The sequence below is a fragment of the Rosa chinensis genome, chromosome 7, assembly GCF_002994745.2.
Source record: "Rosa chinensis cultivar Old Blush chromosome 7, RchiOBHm-V2, whole genome shotgun sequence".
Lineage (NCBI taxonomy): Eukaryota > Viridiplantae > Streptophyta > Magnoliopsida > Rosales > Rosaceae > Rosa > Rosa chinensis.
Genome location: NC_037094.1, coordinates 23,796,396 through 23,814,881, shown reverse-complemented (window position 1 = coordinate 23,814,881; position 18,486 = coordinate 23,796,396). Strand labels below are relative to the sequence as shown.

At 48.7% G+C, this 18,486-nt stretch overlaps 1 protein-coding gene across 1 annotated transcript; it reads left to right on the top strand.

The window, feature by feature from the left end:
* Positions 1-1,395: 1,395 nt before the first annotated feature.
* On the top strand, positions 1,396-2,609 carry LOC112177627. The gene is made up of 2 exons (XM_024315903.1): positions 1,396-1,881; positions 1,932-2,609. Exons 1-2 carry the CDS (start codon positions 1,396-1,398, stop codon positions 2,607-2,609), a joined length of 1,164 nt encoding a protein of 387 aa, XP_024171671.1.
* Positions 2,610-18,486: the final 15,877 nt, after the last annotated feature.

Genomic DNA, 18,486 nt, shown 5'->3' with positions numbered 1-18,486 from the left:
AGACTGGATTCATCGAAACTATTGTGTTCCGTCAACTCTTCACCAGGAACTGATTATGTGGAACAGGGTTACGGACAAGGCAAAGGTGATTAAAGTAGAGCCTTGGCCTTTCCCTATTTCCACAAAGTATGTAGATCCCAGGTAATACTTGGAGCCCATCACTCCATTGCAAGTCAGTGGCATCGACAACAAAGGCCGCCCCATGGGGGTGACGGCCTCTGAATTGGTACAGTGGGGGCTCACACTCGCGAAAGAAGACTTCGAAAGGCCTAACCACGCTGTGCCTCATGCACATATTAATTAATGGATTATGACCTTCCAGAGGAAGGGATAGAGGTCTTCTATTCTTTGTACGATAGGTTGTCTTCGTACTTGGTGGAGAAAGAGGCATATGATAGAGTCACGACATTGGAATGTGTTAACGTAGAGTTCTCTAACCATGAAGAAGAAGACGAAATTCAACTCGCCCCAGCTGCGTTGGATGACACCCCTCCAAAGGTTAGGGACCCTACTGAGAAGATCAATTTGGGAACGACTGCTGAGCCCATGGAATTGGCTATTAGTTCTTGCCTAGAGCCTAGCGAGAAATAGAGGCTCATTGACTTGTTACTAGAGTACAAGGATAGTTTCGAGGAAAAATATGAAGATATTCCCGGTCTATCACCCGACTTGGTTTGCCACCAGCTGCCAACGTTGCCTGATAAGAGGCATGTGAAGCAGGACCCGCGAAGAATGAACTCGGAGACCCAAGTTTTGGTCAAAGAGGAAGTCGAAAAGATGCACAAGTCCAGCATCATTAGGGTGGCCAAGTATAACCAGTGGCTATCTAACATAGTGCCCGTTCGCAAGAAGAATGGCAAAATGAGGGTCTGCTTGGATTATAGAGACCTTAATACTGCTACCCCCAAAGACGTATATCCCATACCGGTGGCAGATATATTGATAGACGTAGTAGATGGACATGAGCTGTTGTCCTTTATGGACGGGACAGCAGGATATCACCAAATTTCGGTGGCAGAAGAAGATAGATACAAGACTGCATTCCGCTGTCCTGGCTTCGCCGGAGTTTTTGAATATGTGGTCTTACCTTTTAGCTTAAAGAATGTTGGGGCCACCTATCAGAGAGCCATGAACCTGATCTTCCATGACATACTGGGAAAGATCTTGGAGGTTTACATAGATGACGTGGTCATGAAGTCTAGAACGCGAGAGGACCACATTGCGGACCTCAGAAAGGTTTTTGAGCGCATGCGGCTCCACAAATTGAAGATGAACCCTGCCAAGAGCGTGTTCGGAGTCCAAGCTGGGTATTTTCTAGGTTTGATTGTCCACTAAAGGGGCATTGAAGTACCTGAGGATAAGGCGAACGCGGTCATCAAAGCGTCTCCCTCGCGAATGAAAAAGGAGTTGCAGCGATTACTAGGCAAGATCAATTTCCTGCGGCGATTTATCTCTAACTCCGCCTGCAAAATTCAGCCTTTTTCCCCACTGTTGAAACTGCAGGGGCAGAATGAGTTTTTCTGGGAGCCTAAACACCAAGAGACCTTAGACAAAATTAAGGCCTATCTCACGAGTCCACCAGTGCTTTTTCCTCCCAGAACTGGGTTCCCGCTAAAGCTCTATATCTCGGCAGCTGAGGCTTCCATTAGAAGCCTACTCGCTCAGGACGATGAAGCCGGCATCGAGCATGCTATATTCTACCTCAGTAGAACTCTGACCGATGGCGAAACAAGGTACACCCTAATGGAGAAGCTGTGTCTCACGCTATACTTCTCAGCGTGCAAGTTGCGATACTACATGTTATCCTTCACTACTTGCATCATAGCTCAGGCCAATCTGGTTAAATGTATGCTTTCGCGCCTGTTCTCAAGGGCCGCGTTGGTAAGTGAGTGCTCTCTTTGTCAGAGTTTTCTCTACAGTATGTTCCACAGAAAGCAGTCAAGGGCCAAGCTATCGCTGACTTCTCTGTACACCATCCTATGTTGGACATACCAGCAGTGCATGATTTGGAGGTAGCCACAGAGACGATCAATCGACCGGATTTGGCTTGCCTTCCTCAGTTTACTGAGTTATATCAAGCCACGGTCGCCCTCCAGCCTTGGGTACTGTATTTCGATGGCTCCAGAAAGGAAACAATGGTAGGGGCAGGAGTAATCCTGGAAAACCCAGCTAGAGATCATTTTCCATACTTCTTCCAATTGGAGTTCCATTGTACTAATAACCAGGCAAAATATGAGGCCCTCATTATAGGCCTAGAGGTGTTACTGGAGCTAGGGGTCAGAGACGTCCAGGTTCGCGGAGATTCTTTACTCATCATTAACCAGCTTCGCGAAAAGTTTAGGTGCACCAGCTTTTTGCTCTCCCCATATTTGGATGACGCCCTAGAGCTCCAGGCTCAATTTGATGATGTGGATTTAGAGCATATCCCTCGGGAGCCTAATTTTGCTGCTAACGAGCGAGCCCAATTGGCTACTGGCATCACCTTAAAGTATGGGGTTCGCGAAAGAATTTTAAAGGTAGAGCGTCGTACGCTACCATCGTGGCTTGCGAGGCTTGACCTGCAAGCTGAGCCTACTATAGCAGCTTTGGATCCTATCGATGTGGACTAGCGCGTCCCCTTAATAGCATACCTTAAACAACCAGATCACTTTGCAAATAAGAAGATACATTTCCTCGCGCTTAATTACTTTCTCAGGAATGACGAGCTGCGGAGACGTGGAGAAGATGGCATAGATTTTCGGTGTGTTTATGGCCGCGAAGCAAAAGGCTTGATGCGGGAAGCACATGCGGGCGTGTGTAGGGCTCATTAGAAGACATGGTTATTATTGGCCAAGTATTTTGAAGGACTGTATCACGTTCGCAAAAGGTTGCCAAGATTGCTAGGCACATGGGCCAGTCCAACACATTCCAAATATCCCCATGCAACCTATCATTACGCCTTAGCCTGCGCGAGGCTGGGCACTGGACTTAATTGGAATGATTCATCCTCATTCTTCTCTTCAGCACAAGTTCATCATCGTCGCTACCGATTTCTTTACTATGTGGGTAAAAGATGAGCCTTTAAAAGAGGCTTAGAGAGCCACAATTCTGCAATTTCTTTTTAATCACATTATTTGCAGGTTTGGCATCCCATAGGTTTTGGTATTTGACAGGGGGGCAGCATTCATGTGTCGGGAAGTTGAACAGCTCATAAATGACTTGGGTATCCAATTCATTCATTCCACCCTCTATTATGCTCAATCCAATGGCCAAGTGGAGGCCAGTAACAAAATTGTTATCACTCTCCTGCAAAAGATGCTAGCCGAGATTCCTCCCCAGTGGCATGAGACACTATATGAGACTCTCTGGGCTTATTGCACCTCTAAACGTAGCCCCACCGCCATGACGCCCTACACCCTCATGTTCGGTCATGACGCGGTTTTACCTTTGGAAATTAATGTTCAATCTCTATGGGTCCAAGACCAACATCATTTGATTGGCGAAGATTATGTCCAGGGCAAGAGCATGAAGATCTTAGTGAGAAGCGCTTGGCAGCTTTGGACTGTTTAGTAATGGAAAAAAAACGAGTCTCTCAAGCTTACGACAAGCGTACGTGCGACCACAACTACATGGAGGGCAAACTCGTCTGGAAGGCGGTTCTGCTGCTGGGTGAGAAGTTGGCTGGCCGTGCAAGTGGACACAATTGGGAAGGACCCTTTGTCATTCACAAAGTTTTAGACAAAGGGGCCTTTCACCTTAAAGATTTGGACGGTGATATCCACTGGAATCCTATCAATGGCAGATACATAAAGAAATATTACACCATTGTTTGGGAATTTGAAGATCCGCAGAGACAGGGGGCAAGCATAATCTTTCTCTCCTCGCGTCCTTATCTTCGTTTGGACCTCCTCCATAGCCCCACTCTCATGTCCTCGCTTCACCTAGCAAGACTAGGGGGCAATACTCTATATTTTGGGCTTTGTTTTCGTGGCCTTTTTTACTTTGTTCTATGTGTGCAAATAATGCAAATAGTGAAATTTTTTTAGTGATGCATTCCTTTTTTTTTGACAATCAAGTGTTAAAACATGCGTAACAAGGCCTATACCAGAGGCTTTATAATATATATCAGAAGAATTGAAAGCGACAAAATATTATTGTATTCATAAAGTGGCTTTGCGGCGAAAGGCAATACAGTACATTCGCGAGATTACATTTGCAAGATTGGCTAAAAATGCGAGCTTTTGTTGAGTCACAAATTACTTATGCAATTGTGCCCCATAATTATGAAAATTGATTTGTCTTCCATGCTATTTTACCCTTTTTAATCCATTTCCTTTTATTTGTAGGAAACCTTGCATTGAGAATAAAATGACTATTTGAGGCTTGAAATGTGGAGATTTGAAGCTAGGGGAAGAAGACACTGAGATTAGAAGAAAATTGCAAATTGACTTTTCCAGCAATTTTTCCGGCGAACTTTTCCGGCGACTTTTCCGGCGAGCCACCACTCATGGATGGTCTTTTCTCCAGCAAAGGAGGACCATGGTGGTGAGAATCTCCCATCACTTGAAATTCAAATATCTCCCTACACCTTGTCCTTTTATCACCTTGCCAATTTGGGACCATTTGGGGGACAATGGTGTAAGAGCATCTCTTGCATACTTGGGGACCAAAGATGACACGCCTAGCTAATCAAAAAGAGGCCAAAGACTAATTATTCAAGATTCTTGACTCCATTCAATCATCTTCATCCTATCCAAGATTCATTTTCTCTCTAGAGAAGAGACCACCATTCTCCACCTCTAAAACCTCCATTTTCCTCTGTTAACGTTAGAATCCGAGGGGACTCTAGTTAGCTATAAATAAAGAAAGAGAGAGAGAGAGATTGACACAAGATGTATAGTGGTTCGCCTCCGCATGGGCGGGAGACTACGTCCACTTGAAAGCTATACTAGTGTGTCGAGCCTTGCGGCCTAACAAGATTACAAGAGATGTAATGAATGAATGGTGTTTAAGTGGGAGGAGAGTTCCTTTTATAGATGAAGGAATGCTTCTCATTTACTTGTCCTTCGATGTGGGACAAGCAAGGTTACTATTCTAGTCTATTAAGCCTAGAAGCATGTAGAAAGCTATGTTATGGGGGCATCTTGGCAAGGGCGGAAAGGTGGCTTCCCGGTGGCGGATTTGTGACTTCCGGATACCGCCGCGTAGCCTGAACATAGGGCTACACGATGCATGTCTCGGTTGGGCCTTGCCATGTCTTGTGGATGTCCCAAAGTAGGTGTTACTTATGCTTGGTGATGTAGTAAATACTCCATATTGTTGGAGGTATGTACAAGTCCCCGAAGTCCCCGAGCAAGAGGAGCTTCTTGGTTGGGGAGTTATAACCACGAAGTCATCAAGCATAAGTAACCGGGCGGCACGGAGCCCCTACAAGTCCCCGAACTCCGTAAGCAAGAAGGGACTCGTTAACCTGCACAACAAAGACAAAAAACAGGCATGTGTAGAATGCTCGTTGCATTGGGCAACAAATGTGAGTTGCAATGATATGCGTTGGCATATATGAACGTATGGGGTGCGTGATACATGTTGATGTATACATGCGAATGGCGCCGAGTACGATCAAATATGACGTACAAACTCGAGAGTGCGTATGGTCGTGTGAGCATACGGATTGCATATGATAAATGTAAGTTGTATGAGCGCTGCGAAGGTAAACGTTTGTAATTCGTGAATGATGAATACGTGAACGCTTAAGTTTGTTTGGTTGTCGCTCATACTAATGGAACGCGAAAAGAATTCAATTTGTCACGGGCGACAAATGGTAGAAGAATTCAATGTTCCATTAACGTGTGGTGTGTCGAGTAGACGTGAGTGTAAAGTTCGAGGATTGCCGGGCAGGCATGAGTGAAACACTCGGGGTTGCCGGGAAGGCATGAGCGGGAAGCTCGTGGGTTGCCGGGGAGGCATGAGCGGGAAGCTCGTGGGTGCCGGGAAGGCATGAGCGGAAGCTCGGGGTGCCGGGAAGGCATGAGGGGGAAGCTCTTGAGCGGAAGCTCGTGGGTGCCGGGAAGGCATGAGCGGAAGCTCGGGGTGCCGGGAAGGCATGAGCGGGAAGCTCTTGAGCGGAAGCTCGTGGGTGCCGGGAAGGCATGAGCGGAAGCTCGGGGTGCCGGGAAGGCATGAGCGGGAAGCTCTTGAGCGGAAGCTCGTGGGTGCCTGGAAGGCATGAGCGGAAGCTCAAGGGTGCCGCGAAGGCGTGAGCGGAAGCTCAAGGGTGCCGCGAAGGCGTGAGCGGGAGCTCGTGAGCGGAAGCTCGTGGGTGCCGGGAAGGCATGAGCGGAAGCTCGGGGTGCCGGGAAGGCATGAGGGGGAAGCTCTTGAGCGGAAGCTCGTGGGTGCCGGGAAGGCATGAGCGGAAGCTCGGGGTGCCGGGAAGGCATGAGCGGGAAGCTCTTGAGCGGAAGCTCGTGGGTGCCGGGAAGGCATGAGCGGAAGCTCGGGGTGCCGGGAAGGCATGAGCGGGAAGCTCTTGAGCGGAAGCTCGTGGGTGCCTGGAAGGCATGAGCGGAAGCTCAAGGGTGCCGCGAAGGCGTGAGCGGAAGCTCAAGGGTGCCGCGAAGGCGTGAGCGGGAGCTCGTGAGCGGAAGCTCAAGGGTGCCGCGAAGGCGTGAGCGGAAGCTCGGGGGTGCCGGGAAGGCATGAGCGGAACCTGGCGGTGCCGCTGAGGCACGAGCGCGAAATCGTGGCGGTGCCGCTGAGGCACGAGCGCGAAAGCCTGGCGGTGCCGCTGAGGCACGAGCGCGGAAGCCTGGCGGTGCCGCTGAGGCACGAGCGCGGAATCGTGGCGGTGCCGCTGAGGCACGAGCGCGGAATCGTGGCGGTGCCGCTGAGGCACGAGCGCACTGAGGCACGAGCGCGGAATCGTGGCGGTGCCGCTGAGGCACGAGCGCGGAATCGTGGCGGTGCCGCTGAGGCACGAGCGCGAAAGCCTGGCGGTGCCGTTGAGGCACGAGCGCGAAAGCCTGGCGGTGCCGTTGAGGCACGAGCGCGAAAGCCTGGCGGTGCCATGAGGCACGAGCGCGAAAGCCTGGCGGTGCCGCTGAGGCACGAGCGCGAAATCGTGGCGGTGCCGCTGAGGCACGAGCGCGAAAGCCTGGCGGTGCCGCTGAGGCACGAGCGCGAAAGCCTGGCGGTGCCGCTGAGGCACGAGCGCGGAATCGTGGCGGTGCCGCTGAGGCACGAGCGCGAAAGCCTGGCGGTGCTGCTGAGGCACGAGCGCGAAAGCCTGGCGGTGCCGCTGAGGCACGAGCGCGGAATCGTGGCGGTGCCGTTGAGGCACGAGCGCGAAAGCCTGGCGGTGCCGCTGAGGCACGAGCGCGAAATCGTGGCGGTGCCGCTGAGGCACGAGCACGAAAGCCTGGCGGTGCCATGAGGCTTTAACGGGTAGCTCGAAGGTGATGCCCTGAGGCATGAGCGTGACCGTTGCTAATTATGCTAGGCTGTATGTACAAGACCCCGAAGTCCCCAGTCAAGGAGGGTGTTCTTGCGGGTTGATACCAAAGCGTAGCCTTGTGCCGTATATCAAGCATAATTAGTGCGAGTGCGTCGTCCATCTAGAATTGTTGGAGCGAACGCTTTTGCCCTTTCGGGTGGGCCCCTGCTAGGCCCGCCAGGGAGTCCCCCACTCCTGGCTATAGACCTCCGTATGGTCGGAAAATTGTTTGATGAGGGGAGCTGCGCGGAGCAGAGGGTGTTGGGTAGCGAGCCCAATCTTAGATACCCAAGCGTCGGGGTTAACTGCCGGATCAATGGCTGCCGTGGGCTGTGTTAACTAGTCCCTAGCTGTTTTCTCGAAAGAGAAACTTGACTGCAATGCCGCGTAGCGGTCATTGTCATTATGAGGCGTTGCCTTACCGCTTGGCGGTTGAATGAAAAATGATAAACACATAGAGCAAGTAATAATATTTTGTTTGAGTGTCCCATACTTATTTAATTTTGCAATTAAAATAGAAGCATGTCATATGTGTATAGCATGTACTTGTAATGTGGATGCTAATATCATTTTTGCATTTTTGTAGATATGCTAATGGATCATTGAGATCGGTATGTGAAGCATGGCATATTTAGTACGTGAGATCTAGAAAATGTTGCCAAATCTACGAAATGTTGTTGGCATGCTTAAAAGTTATGGAAGCATGTAAAGATATATCAAGTGTGATATTCTATAAGCATGCTTAGAAGTAGTAAAAGCATGGTATTGGCATGGCGGTAGCTCAAATTGAAAGAGCGTAAAAGATAAGATATAGCTACTTATCTTATGTCGATTTGGAGCAGGTTGGAGGTGGAATTGATATAAGTATCAAAATTATATTGGAGTTGTCCAAGCATGACGCTCCTATTGTCCCGGCGAAGCACCATAGTAGGAGGCTCGTTAATTGAAGCGGTACTCGGTGGTTGTGTCTCCTTAACATAAGGTAAATGATTAGCAATTTATCCATATCAATGAACCGACCGAGGAATAAAATTGAGTAAATATGTACAATAAAGATTGAATGTACACATATTTGAGAATGTCACGGTGGTGATCATAGTGATGTTACTATTTCACAAAAGGAACAGTGTCATTACCCACCCGCCTGGCATGGGTGAAGTGGTTATGAAACCATGGCAGCAAGCTTTAAAAAATAGTAAACTTATGGTCTACAATGCTCAGAAAAGATATGTAGCTCTTTACAATGTGCACAGGTGCATGCATATGATAATTACTTAGAGAAAGTAATTGATGTGTCTAGTAGATAGCATTTGTGTCGGTGGGCACATGGAACAAAAGATTAAGAGTGTGTACGACAACAATTAATCAATTATGCTTTTTGTCAATGATGCATGCAGACACATGCATGGATATCCAGAGGCATGGTGAGTACTCCCTTCTAATAGCCTGGATATAGAAATGAAACAAATGTGCTAGATTACTGTGTAACATCCGCTAGTGGATATTTGCACGGGATGATGCTTGACCATGTATACTTGGTATGATAGTTGGTATCTATGAATTGTCATAGAGATGCTGGGCAATGTGATAAGGACAATTGATGAAATCATGCTATAAGTAACCAAGTACGCGTACCTGTCATGCTTGACATGTGTGATAAGAAAGCCATGTGATATTTTCATGGTAATGTATCCGTGTGATATTGCATGTAACAACTATGTACTGAGAAAGCCATGCTCGACATGTGTGCCTTCTAATGTGAATTTCAAAGTGGCCATGAGATGAGTTTGCATATACATGGGTAGACCTTGTAAACATGTGGATGAAGGGTACGCTCTGTAAAAGTATGCATGAGTACTGACACTTAGCCGCCAGTTGACGCTGACAACCAACTCACATGCAGGCACGTGAATGACTTAAACAAAAAGCATGTTGATGGCACAGTTCTGTGTGTACAGAATAATGAGATAAGAAGTACTTATCGTGATAGTTGCAAATGAACTCAGACCAGATCTTCGGATCGCAGTGATAGCTGGACCTGATAGATGGCTCTGCCCGAGCGGTAAATCTCAGCAGAGAAGCTCGGTGGAGGTTGCCCAGTCGCTGGCGGAGGAGCTCAGGGGAGATTGGAAGTTCAGCAGACTCAAGAGGTCGGCGGAGATTCAAGAGTTCAGCGGAGCTTCGCAGCAGGCCTAGAGCTCGGCGGAGCGGAGGATGGTGGAGATGTGACCGGACTGGAATTTGCGATGGCTGAGTTTGGGGGTCAGCGGTGTACAGTCCGGCGGAGACGGCAATGTTGTTTGCTAGCGGCGGAGGCTCGATGCCCGCGGGGGTGGCTGGCGGCGGTCCTGGAACTCAGCGGAGGCCGGCGGAGCCTAGTCTAGCGGTTTCTCCTAGCGGCGTTGTGGCTGGCGGAGCTTTGCCGGCGGAGGTTGCTAGCGGTCAGCGGGGTGTGCAGCGGAGACGTGCGCGGCAGTGGGCGGAGCATTTGGCCCGTGGTGCTTGAAGAACATGGGTTCTTGGCGGAGGTTTTGTTTAGCGGAAAAACTCAGCGGAGGAAGCTTTGAGGTTGCCGCTGATTGTTGCCGGCACGTTGGTGTGCTAGTTGACGAGCTTGTCATTGACGGAGGGCGTAATATTGACGGACCATAAATACCGCTGGGTCGCTGCCACGTTCGCTACCCGCTGACGAAGAAGGTTGGCGGTACAAGGCCGTCAGACATTTATGGAGCCCAAGCTTGGCAGTGGAGTCCAGCGGAGCACTCGATGGAGTTGGGCGGAGCGGAGCCGCTAGTGCTAGCGGAGGTTCCGAGCTGGCGGAGCTGCAAGTTGGGCGGAGCGGAGGAGAGAAGAAGAGTTTGGCGGAGGTGGTTGGGTGTCCAGAGAAGTTTGCCGCCCAGATTTATTTATTTATTTATTTATTTATTTTTTTTTTTTTGGGTGGTGCCAGCGTTGACTTTCATGGGTTGGGCGTTGACCAACCTTGACTGGCGTTGACCAAAAGTTGATCAAGCCTTGATGGGCGTTGACCACTTCCGCTGGGCGTTGACCGGCTCCGCCGGGCGTTGACCGAACCCGCCGGGCGTTGACCAGCCATGATTTGATGTTGAATGAGCGTCGACTCGACATTTTCGGGTCAAAGTTCGTGGTAGGTGACGAAGCCTTTGTGTCGGCTTCCCACAGACGGCGCCAATGTTAACGTTAGAATCCGAGGGGACTCTAGTTAGCTATAAATAAAGAAAGAGAGAGAGAGAGATTGACACAAGATGTATAGTGGTTCGCCTCCGCATGGGCGGGAGACTACGTCCACTTGAAAGCTATACTAGTGTGTCGAGCCTTGCGGCCTAACAAGATTACAAGAGATGTAATGAATGAATGGTGTTTAAGTGGGAGGAGAGTTCCTTTTATAGATGAAGGAATGCTTCTCATTTACTTGTCCTTCGATGTGGGACAAGCAAGGTTACTATTCTAGTCTATTAAGCCTAGAAGCATGTAGAAAGCTATGTTATGGGGGCATCTTGGCAAGGGCGGAAAGGTGGCTTCCCGGTGGCGGATTTGTGACTTCCGGATACCGCCGCGTAGCCTGAACATAGGGCTACACGATGCATGTCTCGGTTGGGCCTTGCCATGTCTTGTGGATGTCCCAAAGTAGGTGTTACTTATGCTTGGTGATGTAGTAAATACTCCATATTGTTGGAGGTATGTACATCCTCCACTACAACCTCCATTTCCTCCACCACTCAACTCCACAACTCATCGTAGAGATCCCAAATTTCACTATTCTTACCAATATCAAGAGCTTGGAGTAAGGAGAAGGAGGTGACTACCACCACATCATGTTCTTGGAGACCCATCTCCACCACCTCTTCCGGCATCATCAATAGTCACCCTTTACTCCCTATCTCTTTATGTATTTGATGTTTAATAAAATGTTGAAGCTTGTGTATCTAGCTATGTGTGAGTAGTGAACTAGTTGGGGCTAGGGTTGAAAGCCCTAGCCAAACTTGCTTGGATTGATGCTTTTGTTTATAAATTGATGCAAATTCATGTTGTCATTCTCACATGCTAAGTCAATAGTTGAATGCATTACTTAGACCTAATCAATTTGAGTTATGTGTTTGCCATGACATGAAGTTTTTCCTAGAGATTGATTACCTTTAGGCAAAAAGGGAGTATGAAAGCACACCATGTGTGCATGTGAGGGTAGTGAGCTAAAATCACCTAGAGATAGGATTGGTTTGCTTGCTTGGTTACCTAAACTCTAAGCTTTATGCATTTAGGGGCAAATGATTGAGACCTATCTGGTAATTGAATTTGTCTCTAGGTAGTTAGCTCTAGACTTATCCGGTTAGAGTTAATAAAATGAAAGGGGTTTTAAGCCTTAGTAGTCCTATCTGGATGCTAAGAGGGTAGTTGGACAATTAGCTTTGCATCATTCATATTCAATTGCTTTAATACTTGCAAGGGAGGCAAAAGGTGAAACCCGATGCCCTAACTCCCATCCTTTTGATAATAACTTGTTTTGTTTAGGTTAGTTTATATTACTTGCTTTCATTGTTTCAATTTGAATAGTAACCAATCTCAAAATCAAAATCAAATCTCTACACACCATTTTGCACATACTCACCATGAACTTTGGTTCACTTGTGAGCCTTTGTTTGTGTACATACCTCCAACAATATGGAGTATATTTACTACATCACCAAGCATAAGTAACACCCTCTTTGAGACACCCACAAGCCATGGTGAGGCCCAACCGAGACATGCATCTTGTAGCCCTATGTTCAAGCTACGCTACGGTATCCGGAAGTCGCAAATCCGTCGCCGGGAAGCCACCTTCCCGGCCTTGCCAACATGCCCTCACAAATAGGCTTTCTAGACTAGAATAGTAGTTTTGCATCCCACATCTAAGAAAATGTAAAGGAGAAGCATTCCTTCACCTATAAAAGGAACGCCTCCTCCCACTTAAACACTATTCAACATAATCCCATTACATCTCTTATAATCTTGTTAGGCCGCAAGGCTCGACACACTAGTACACATTCAAGTGGACGTAGTTTCCCGCTAAGGCGGGAGACGAACCACTATACTTCGCTTGTGTCACTCTCTCTCTCTCTCTCTCTCTCTCTCTCTCTCTCTCTCTCTCTCTCTAAAGCTAACTAGAGATCCAACGGATCCAAACGTTAACATTGGCGCCGTCTGTGGGAAGCCAACACAAAGGCTTCGTCACCTACCACGAACTTTGACCCGAAAATGTCGAGTCGACGCTCATTCAACATCAAATTGGGGCCGGTCAACGCCCGGCGGAGTCGGTCAACGCCAGGCTAGCTTGGTCAACGCAGACCATGGTTAGTCAACGCTGAACTTCACAAAAAAAAAAAAAAAAAATTCAGGTGTCAGATTGCTCTGGACACCCAGAGATTTGATCTGGACACCCTTTGGCATTCTTCAGTCATCAGCTCCTCCGCTGAACTGTATACCACTACCTCCTGCGGCGATCACAGCTCGCTGCCACCTTCACGACACTCCGCCAAAGCACAACAGCACCACAGCTAGTCGAAAGTGTCATCAACTACTAGCCGCAGCAGCCTCCGCCAAGGACAGTTCGCTAGGGAGTACCTCCGCCAGCGGCAACGCCGGCTTCCTCCGCTAGGCACCATCAGCGACAACCTCCACCAGCCAAGCACTCCGCTGACCAAAGGGCTCCGCCGAGCTCCACCGCCGACCAAGACTGCACGGACGAGCACTGATGACCGAGCCATCCTCCGCAGGCCAACAACTCCGCTCCGCCTGCCAGCCTTCCGCCAAGACTTGTTGCAAGCTCCGCTCCGCTGGCAACCGGCCACCGCTAGCCTGCATCAGCCGGACAACCACCGCCGGCCAAAATAGCACCAAAACTCCGCTGACCGCAACTACTGCCGACCAAGGCTGCCTCCTCTGGCTATTACCGCCGGATAGCTTCGCATCCGAGCTCCACCTTCAAAGCATCATCCTCCGCCAACTCTTCTTCTCCGCTCCGCTGAGTTCCGGTTCCGCCGGACACCACCAGTTCCGCCGAACTCATGTTCCGCTAAACTTCAGCTTCGGCCGGACACCAACACTTCGCTGAACTTCGAGCTCAAACCTCCGCTCCGCCGATCAAGCCTCCGCTGACCACATCATCCTCCGCCGGAAGGACGTCCGCCGGCCACAGACTCCACTCCGCCGACTCCACCAGCTTCCACTGAACTCCAGGGAACGCTGACCTCAGGGCCTCTGCTATGGCATTGGCAGATCCCCTCCGCTGACATCCTCCGTCGGCCATCACCGATGGCCATAGCTCCGCTGGCCTAAACCTCCGCCAGGGGCCACCGCTAAGCAAGGCTCCGTCATCAATCTACCTGTACCCATCTCTCATGCCAGAACGCCGCTGAAATCCATTATCACCATCCAGCTTTCCGCTGTCAGGAGCACCAAAGCTGGACCTGCCAGCCATCTTGACGCACTTTGTCAGCAGGAAACTTCGCCACTAGTCTTCATCGGCGGGAAACAACGCTCCGCTAATATCCATCAGCGGTGGTTTTTCCGCTAAGCTCAATCGGCGGCCGTCCACCCATTTTCACATTAACTCTAGTGCCGGTCCTTTCCATCCGAGCAAAGGCCTCCAGCTAATTAATGACTCTTTGATCGCTGGAATCTTCGTCGAAACACCTGCGTGATCAACTTCAGTCATCGTTCATCGATCACTCACTTTGCTCGAGCCAAAGACCAGCCAAGATAAGTCCCCTGATTTACAACTCATACTTATCTGATATTCTGATCGACTGATCCTCACTCACAAGCAGACCACGTGCTTTGGCTTTTGCATAAGCTGGGAGACACCTGCATGTGTACACTCCACACACATACATATATATCTCTTTGTGCATGCGCCACTTGTGCCGTTCCCATCACCTGTGGACACATACACTTCCTGTTCGGTTAGTTGTCAAAAAAGAAATATTATATGTTTAACTGCTGTCAGTCATCTCCTACACAAGTATGAACTATTCATATATGCTTCCCTTTGACAAACTAGTCTCATAATTGCACGTGACTAGTCCAAGTCTCATAACTGTGATAGCATGAGCTATGCATACATATGGCTGTATATATACATACTTGTGATCCAAATTGGTTAAAACATATACTCACCCTTAATCTACTCAACATTATATTAGCATCCACAATGGCAACGACTTTTGGTCCAGACCCAATGTCTTCATTGTGGTTCATTTTTTATATTTGGCATCAATATGACTATAAAGGCTCCGGCGCTTATTACTTTGCCAAATTGAAATTCATATTAGCGGCACACCGTCAAATATGACATTCGTTATCATTACCACTACTTTGTTTATATACTTTGCTTACAATTTTATCAAAGTACATATGCAAATTATTAGTGTTGATTTTTCAAACCTACATATTAATCATCTATTTTGTTTCAAGGAAATTCAACTATTTCTATTGAGCATTCAACCTCAACTACGAGTTGACGTACATTATCGGAGTACTTTATCCGCCACAAGCAATGAACCTCAAATCGACACAAGATAAGTCACTACATCTTATCTTTTACGCTCTTTCAAATTGAGCTAATGCCATGCCAATCACATACTTTTACTACTTCTAAAGCATGCTTATAGAATATCACACTTGATATGCATTTACATGCTTCTATGACCCTTAAGCATGCCTACAAAATGTTATTAGCAACTTTACTACAAGAACATGCTATACACATATGCCATGCTAGCTATGCCATGCTTCTTATATCGATCTCAAACGATCTCTAAGCATGCCTACAAAAATATAAAATATTATTAGCATCCACATTACAAATATATGCTAGACACATATGCCATGCTCCTATTTAATTGCAACCCAATTAAATAAACATGGGACATAAACAAAATATTATTACTTGCTCTATGTGTTTATCATTTTTCATACAGATACAAACTTTACGAGTCTATGTTCTACGACCAACCGCCCGGCGGTAAGGCAACGCCTCATAATGACAATGACCGCTACGCGGCATTGCAGTCAAGTTTCTCTTTCGAGAAAACAGCTAGGGACTAGTTAACACAGCCCACGGCAGCCATTGATCCTGCAGTTAACCCCGACGCTTGGGTATCTAAGATTGGGCTCGCTACCCAACACCCTCTGCTCCGCGCAGCTCCCCTCATCAAACAATTTTCCGACCATCCGGAGGTCTATAGCCAGGAGTGGGGGACTCCTCGCAGGGCCTAGCAGGGGCCCACCCGAAAAGAGCAAAAGCGTTCGCTCCAACAATTCTAGATGGACGACGCACTCGCACTAATTATGCTTGATATACAGCACAAAGCTACGCTTTGGTATCAACCCGCAAGGACACCCTCCTTGACTGGGGACTTCGGGGACTTGTACATCCAGCCCAGCATAATTAGCAACGGTCACGCTCATGCCTCAGGGCATCACCTTCGAGCTACCCGTTAATGCCTTCCTGGCACCCACGAGCTTCCGCTCACGAGCTTCCCGCTCATGCCTTCGCGGCACCCCGAGCTTCCGCTCATGCCTTCCCGGCAACCCTTGAGCTTCCGCTCACGAGCTTTCCGCTCATGCCTTCCCGGCACCCACGAGCTTCCGCTCACGAGCTTCCCGCTCATGCCTTCGCGGCACCCCGAGCTTCCGCTCATGCCTTCCCGACAACCCTTGAGCTTCCGCTCATGCCTTCCCGGCACCCACGAGCTTCCGCTCACGAGCTTCCCGCTCATGCCTTCCCGGCACCCCCGAGTGTTTCGCTCATGCCTTCCCGGCAACCCACGAGTTTCCGCTCATGCCTTCCCGGCACCCACGAGCTTCCGCTCATGCCTTCCCGACACCCCCGAGTGTTTCGCTCATGCCTTCCCGGCACCCCCAAGCTTCCGCTCATGCCTTCCCGGCAACCCCGAGTGTTTCGCTCATGCCTGCCCAGCAATCCTCGAACTTTACACTCATGTCTACTCGACACACCACACGTTAATGGAACATTGAATTCTTCTACCATTTGTCGCTTGTGACAAATCGAATTCTTTTCACGTTCCATTAATACGAGCGACAACCAAACAAACACAAGCGTTCAAGCATTCAACACTCACGAATTACAAACGCTTACCTCCGCAACGCTCATACAACTTACATTTATCGTATGCAATCCATATGCTCACACGACCATACGCGTTCTCGAGTTTGTACGTCATAAGCGATCGTACTCGGCGCCATTCGAGTGTATACATCAACATGTATCATGCACCCCGTACGTTCGTATATGCCAACGCATATAAGTGCAACTCACATTTGTTGCCCAATGCAGCGAGAATCCTACATATGCCTGTTTTTTGTCTTTGTTTTGCAGGTTCACGAGTCCCTTCTTGCTTACTGAGTTCGGGGACTTGTAGGGGCTCCGTGCCACCCGGTTACTTATGCTTGATGACATCGTGGTTATAACTCCCCAACCAAGAAGCTCCTCTTACTTGGGGACTTCGGGGACTTGTACATACCTCCAACAATATGGAGTATATTTACTACATCACCAAGCATAAGTAACACCCTCTTTGAGACACCCACAAGCCATGGTGAGGCCCAACCGAGACAATCATCTTGTAGCCCTATGTTCAAGCTACGCTACGGTATCCGGAAGTCACAAATCCGTCGCCGGGAAGCCACCTTCCCGGCTTTGCCAACATGCCCTCACAAATAGGCTTTCTAGACTAGAATAGTAGTTTTGCATCCCACATCTAAGAAAATGTAAATGAGAAGCATTCCTTCACCTATAAAAGGAATGCCTCCTCCCACTTAAACACCATTCAACATAATCCCATTACATCTCTTGTAATCTTGTTAGGCCGCAAGGCTCGACACACTAGTACACATTCAAGTGGACGTAGTTTCCCGCTAAGGCGGGAGACGAACCACTATACTTCGCTTGTGTCACTCTCTCTCTCTCTCTCTCTCTCTCTCTAAAGCTAACTAGAGATCCAACGGATCCAAACGTTAACAGTTTGTGATTGTACATTTGCATATTCTTCTAGTTTTTCTTTAGGTTTTCCCTAGCTAGGAAAGGATTTACCAATCCTCGTGGGTTCGACATCCTTACTTAATCCCCTATTCTATAACTTGTACCTCTTGCACTTGAGGGTGGCTTTAATGCTAACAAGTTTTTGGTGCTGTTGCCGGGGATTGGTGTGAAATCCAATCCCTAGCTTGGGTAGCCTTAGGGATTAGCTAGAAATTTTCCTTGTTTTTATTTTATCTCTGTTTACCGACCAGTCGTTTGTGTTAATTTAGTGTGATTTTTGTCTTGCCGACCAGTAGTGGGGGCTCCGGGAGCCAATAAGTCAGGACCTAGAAGTCGGCGAAGACCTTCCTTAGCATCCTCCACAACTCCAGGAGGGGTTACTTCAAGGGCGCAAACTAATCGTTCTAGTCTGGAGGGTTGGCCAAGAGGGGCTTGTGGCTGAACAGGAGCAACAAGGACTGGGGCCTTGAGGGGCTCCGCAATAGGAACAGCCACTTCAGGTACCAGTTGGGGGCCTGCTTCTACTCCTGCTTCATGAACTTGGGGGGCATGAGGGGCAGGATCGCTGTTGGCTTCATCCACCAAGTTTGGGTCAATACGGCCCTCACCGATGGTCTCCTCAGCAGTTATTGCCACCTCTTCAGGTCGGACAGGGCTCTGACCCTGAGAAGGGAACGAAAATGTCAAGAGAGCTAAGATTAGGTAAAATATGACAGGAGGTGAGATAAAAGGTACCTCGTTAGCAGATTGCTCATGGGTAGCAATGGGAACTTCCTGGGCTCTTATATATTATGTGAACTGGCGTGTTCGCCACCACGTATTCTTGATCGCCTGTAATAGCATCAGGTCCAGAATCAGGCTCTACTTGCTCTAGATTGCCAGTCCTTGGTGGTTCCTCGCTGGGAGCGTTAGGAGGGGCATCCTCTCTTCGGCCTCAGGCGAACTGTGGTCAATT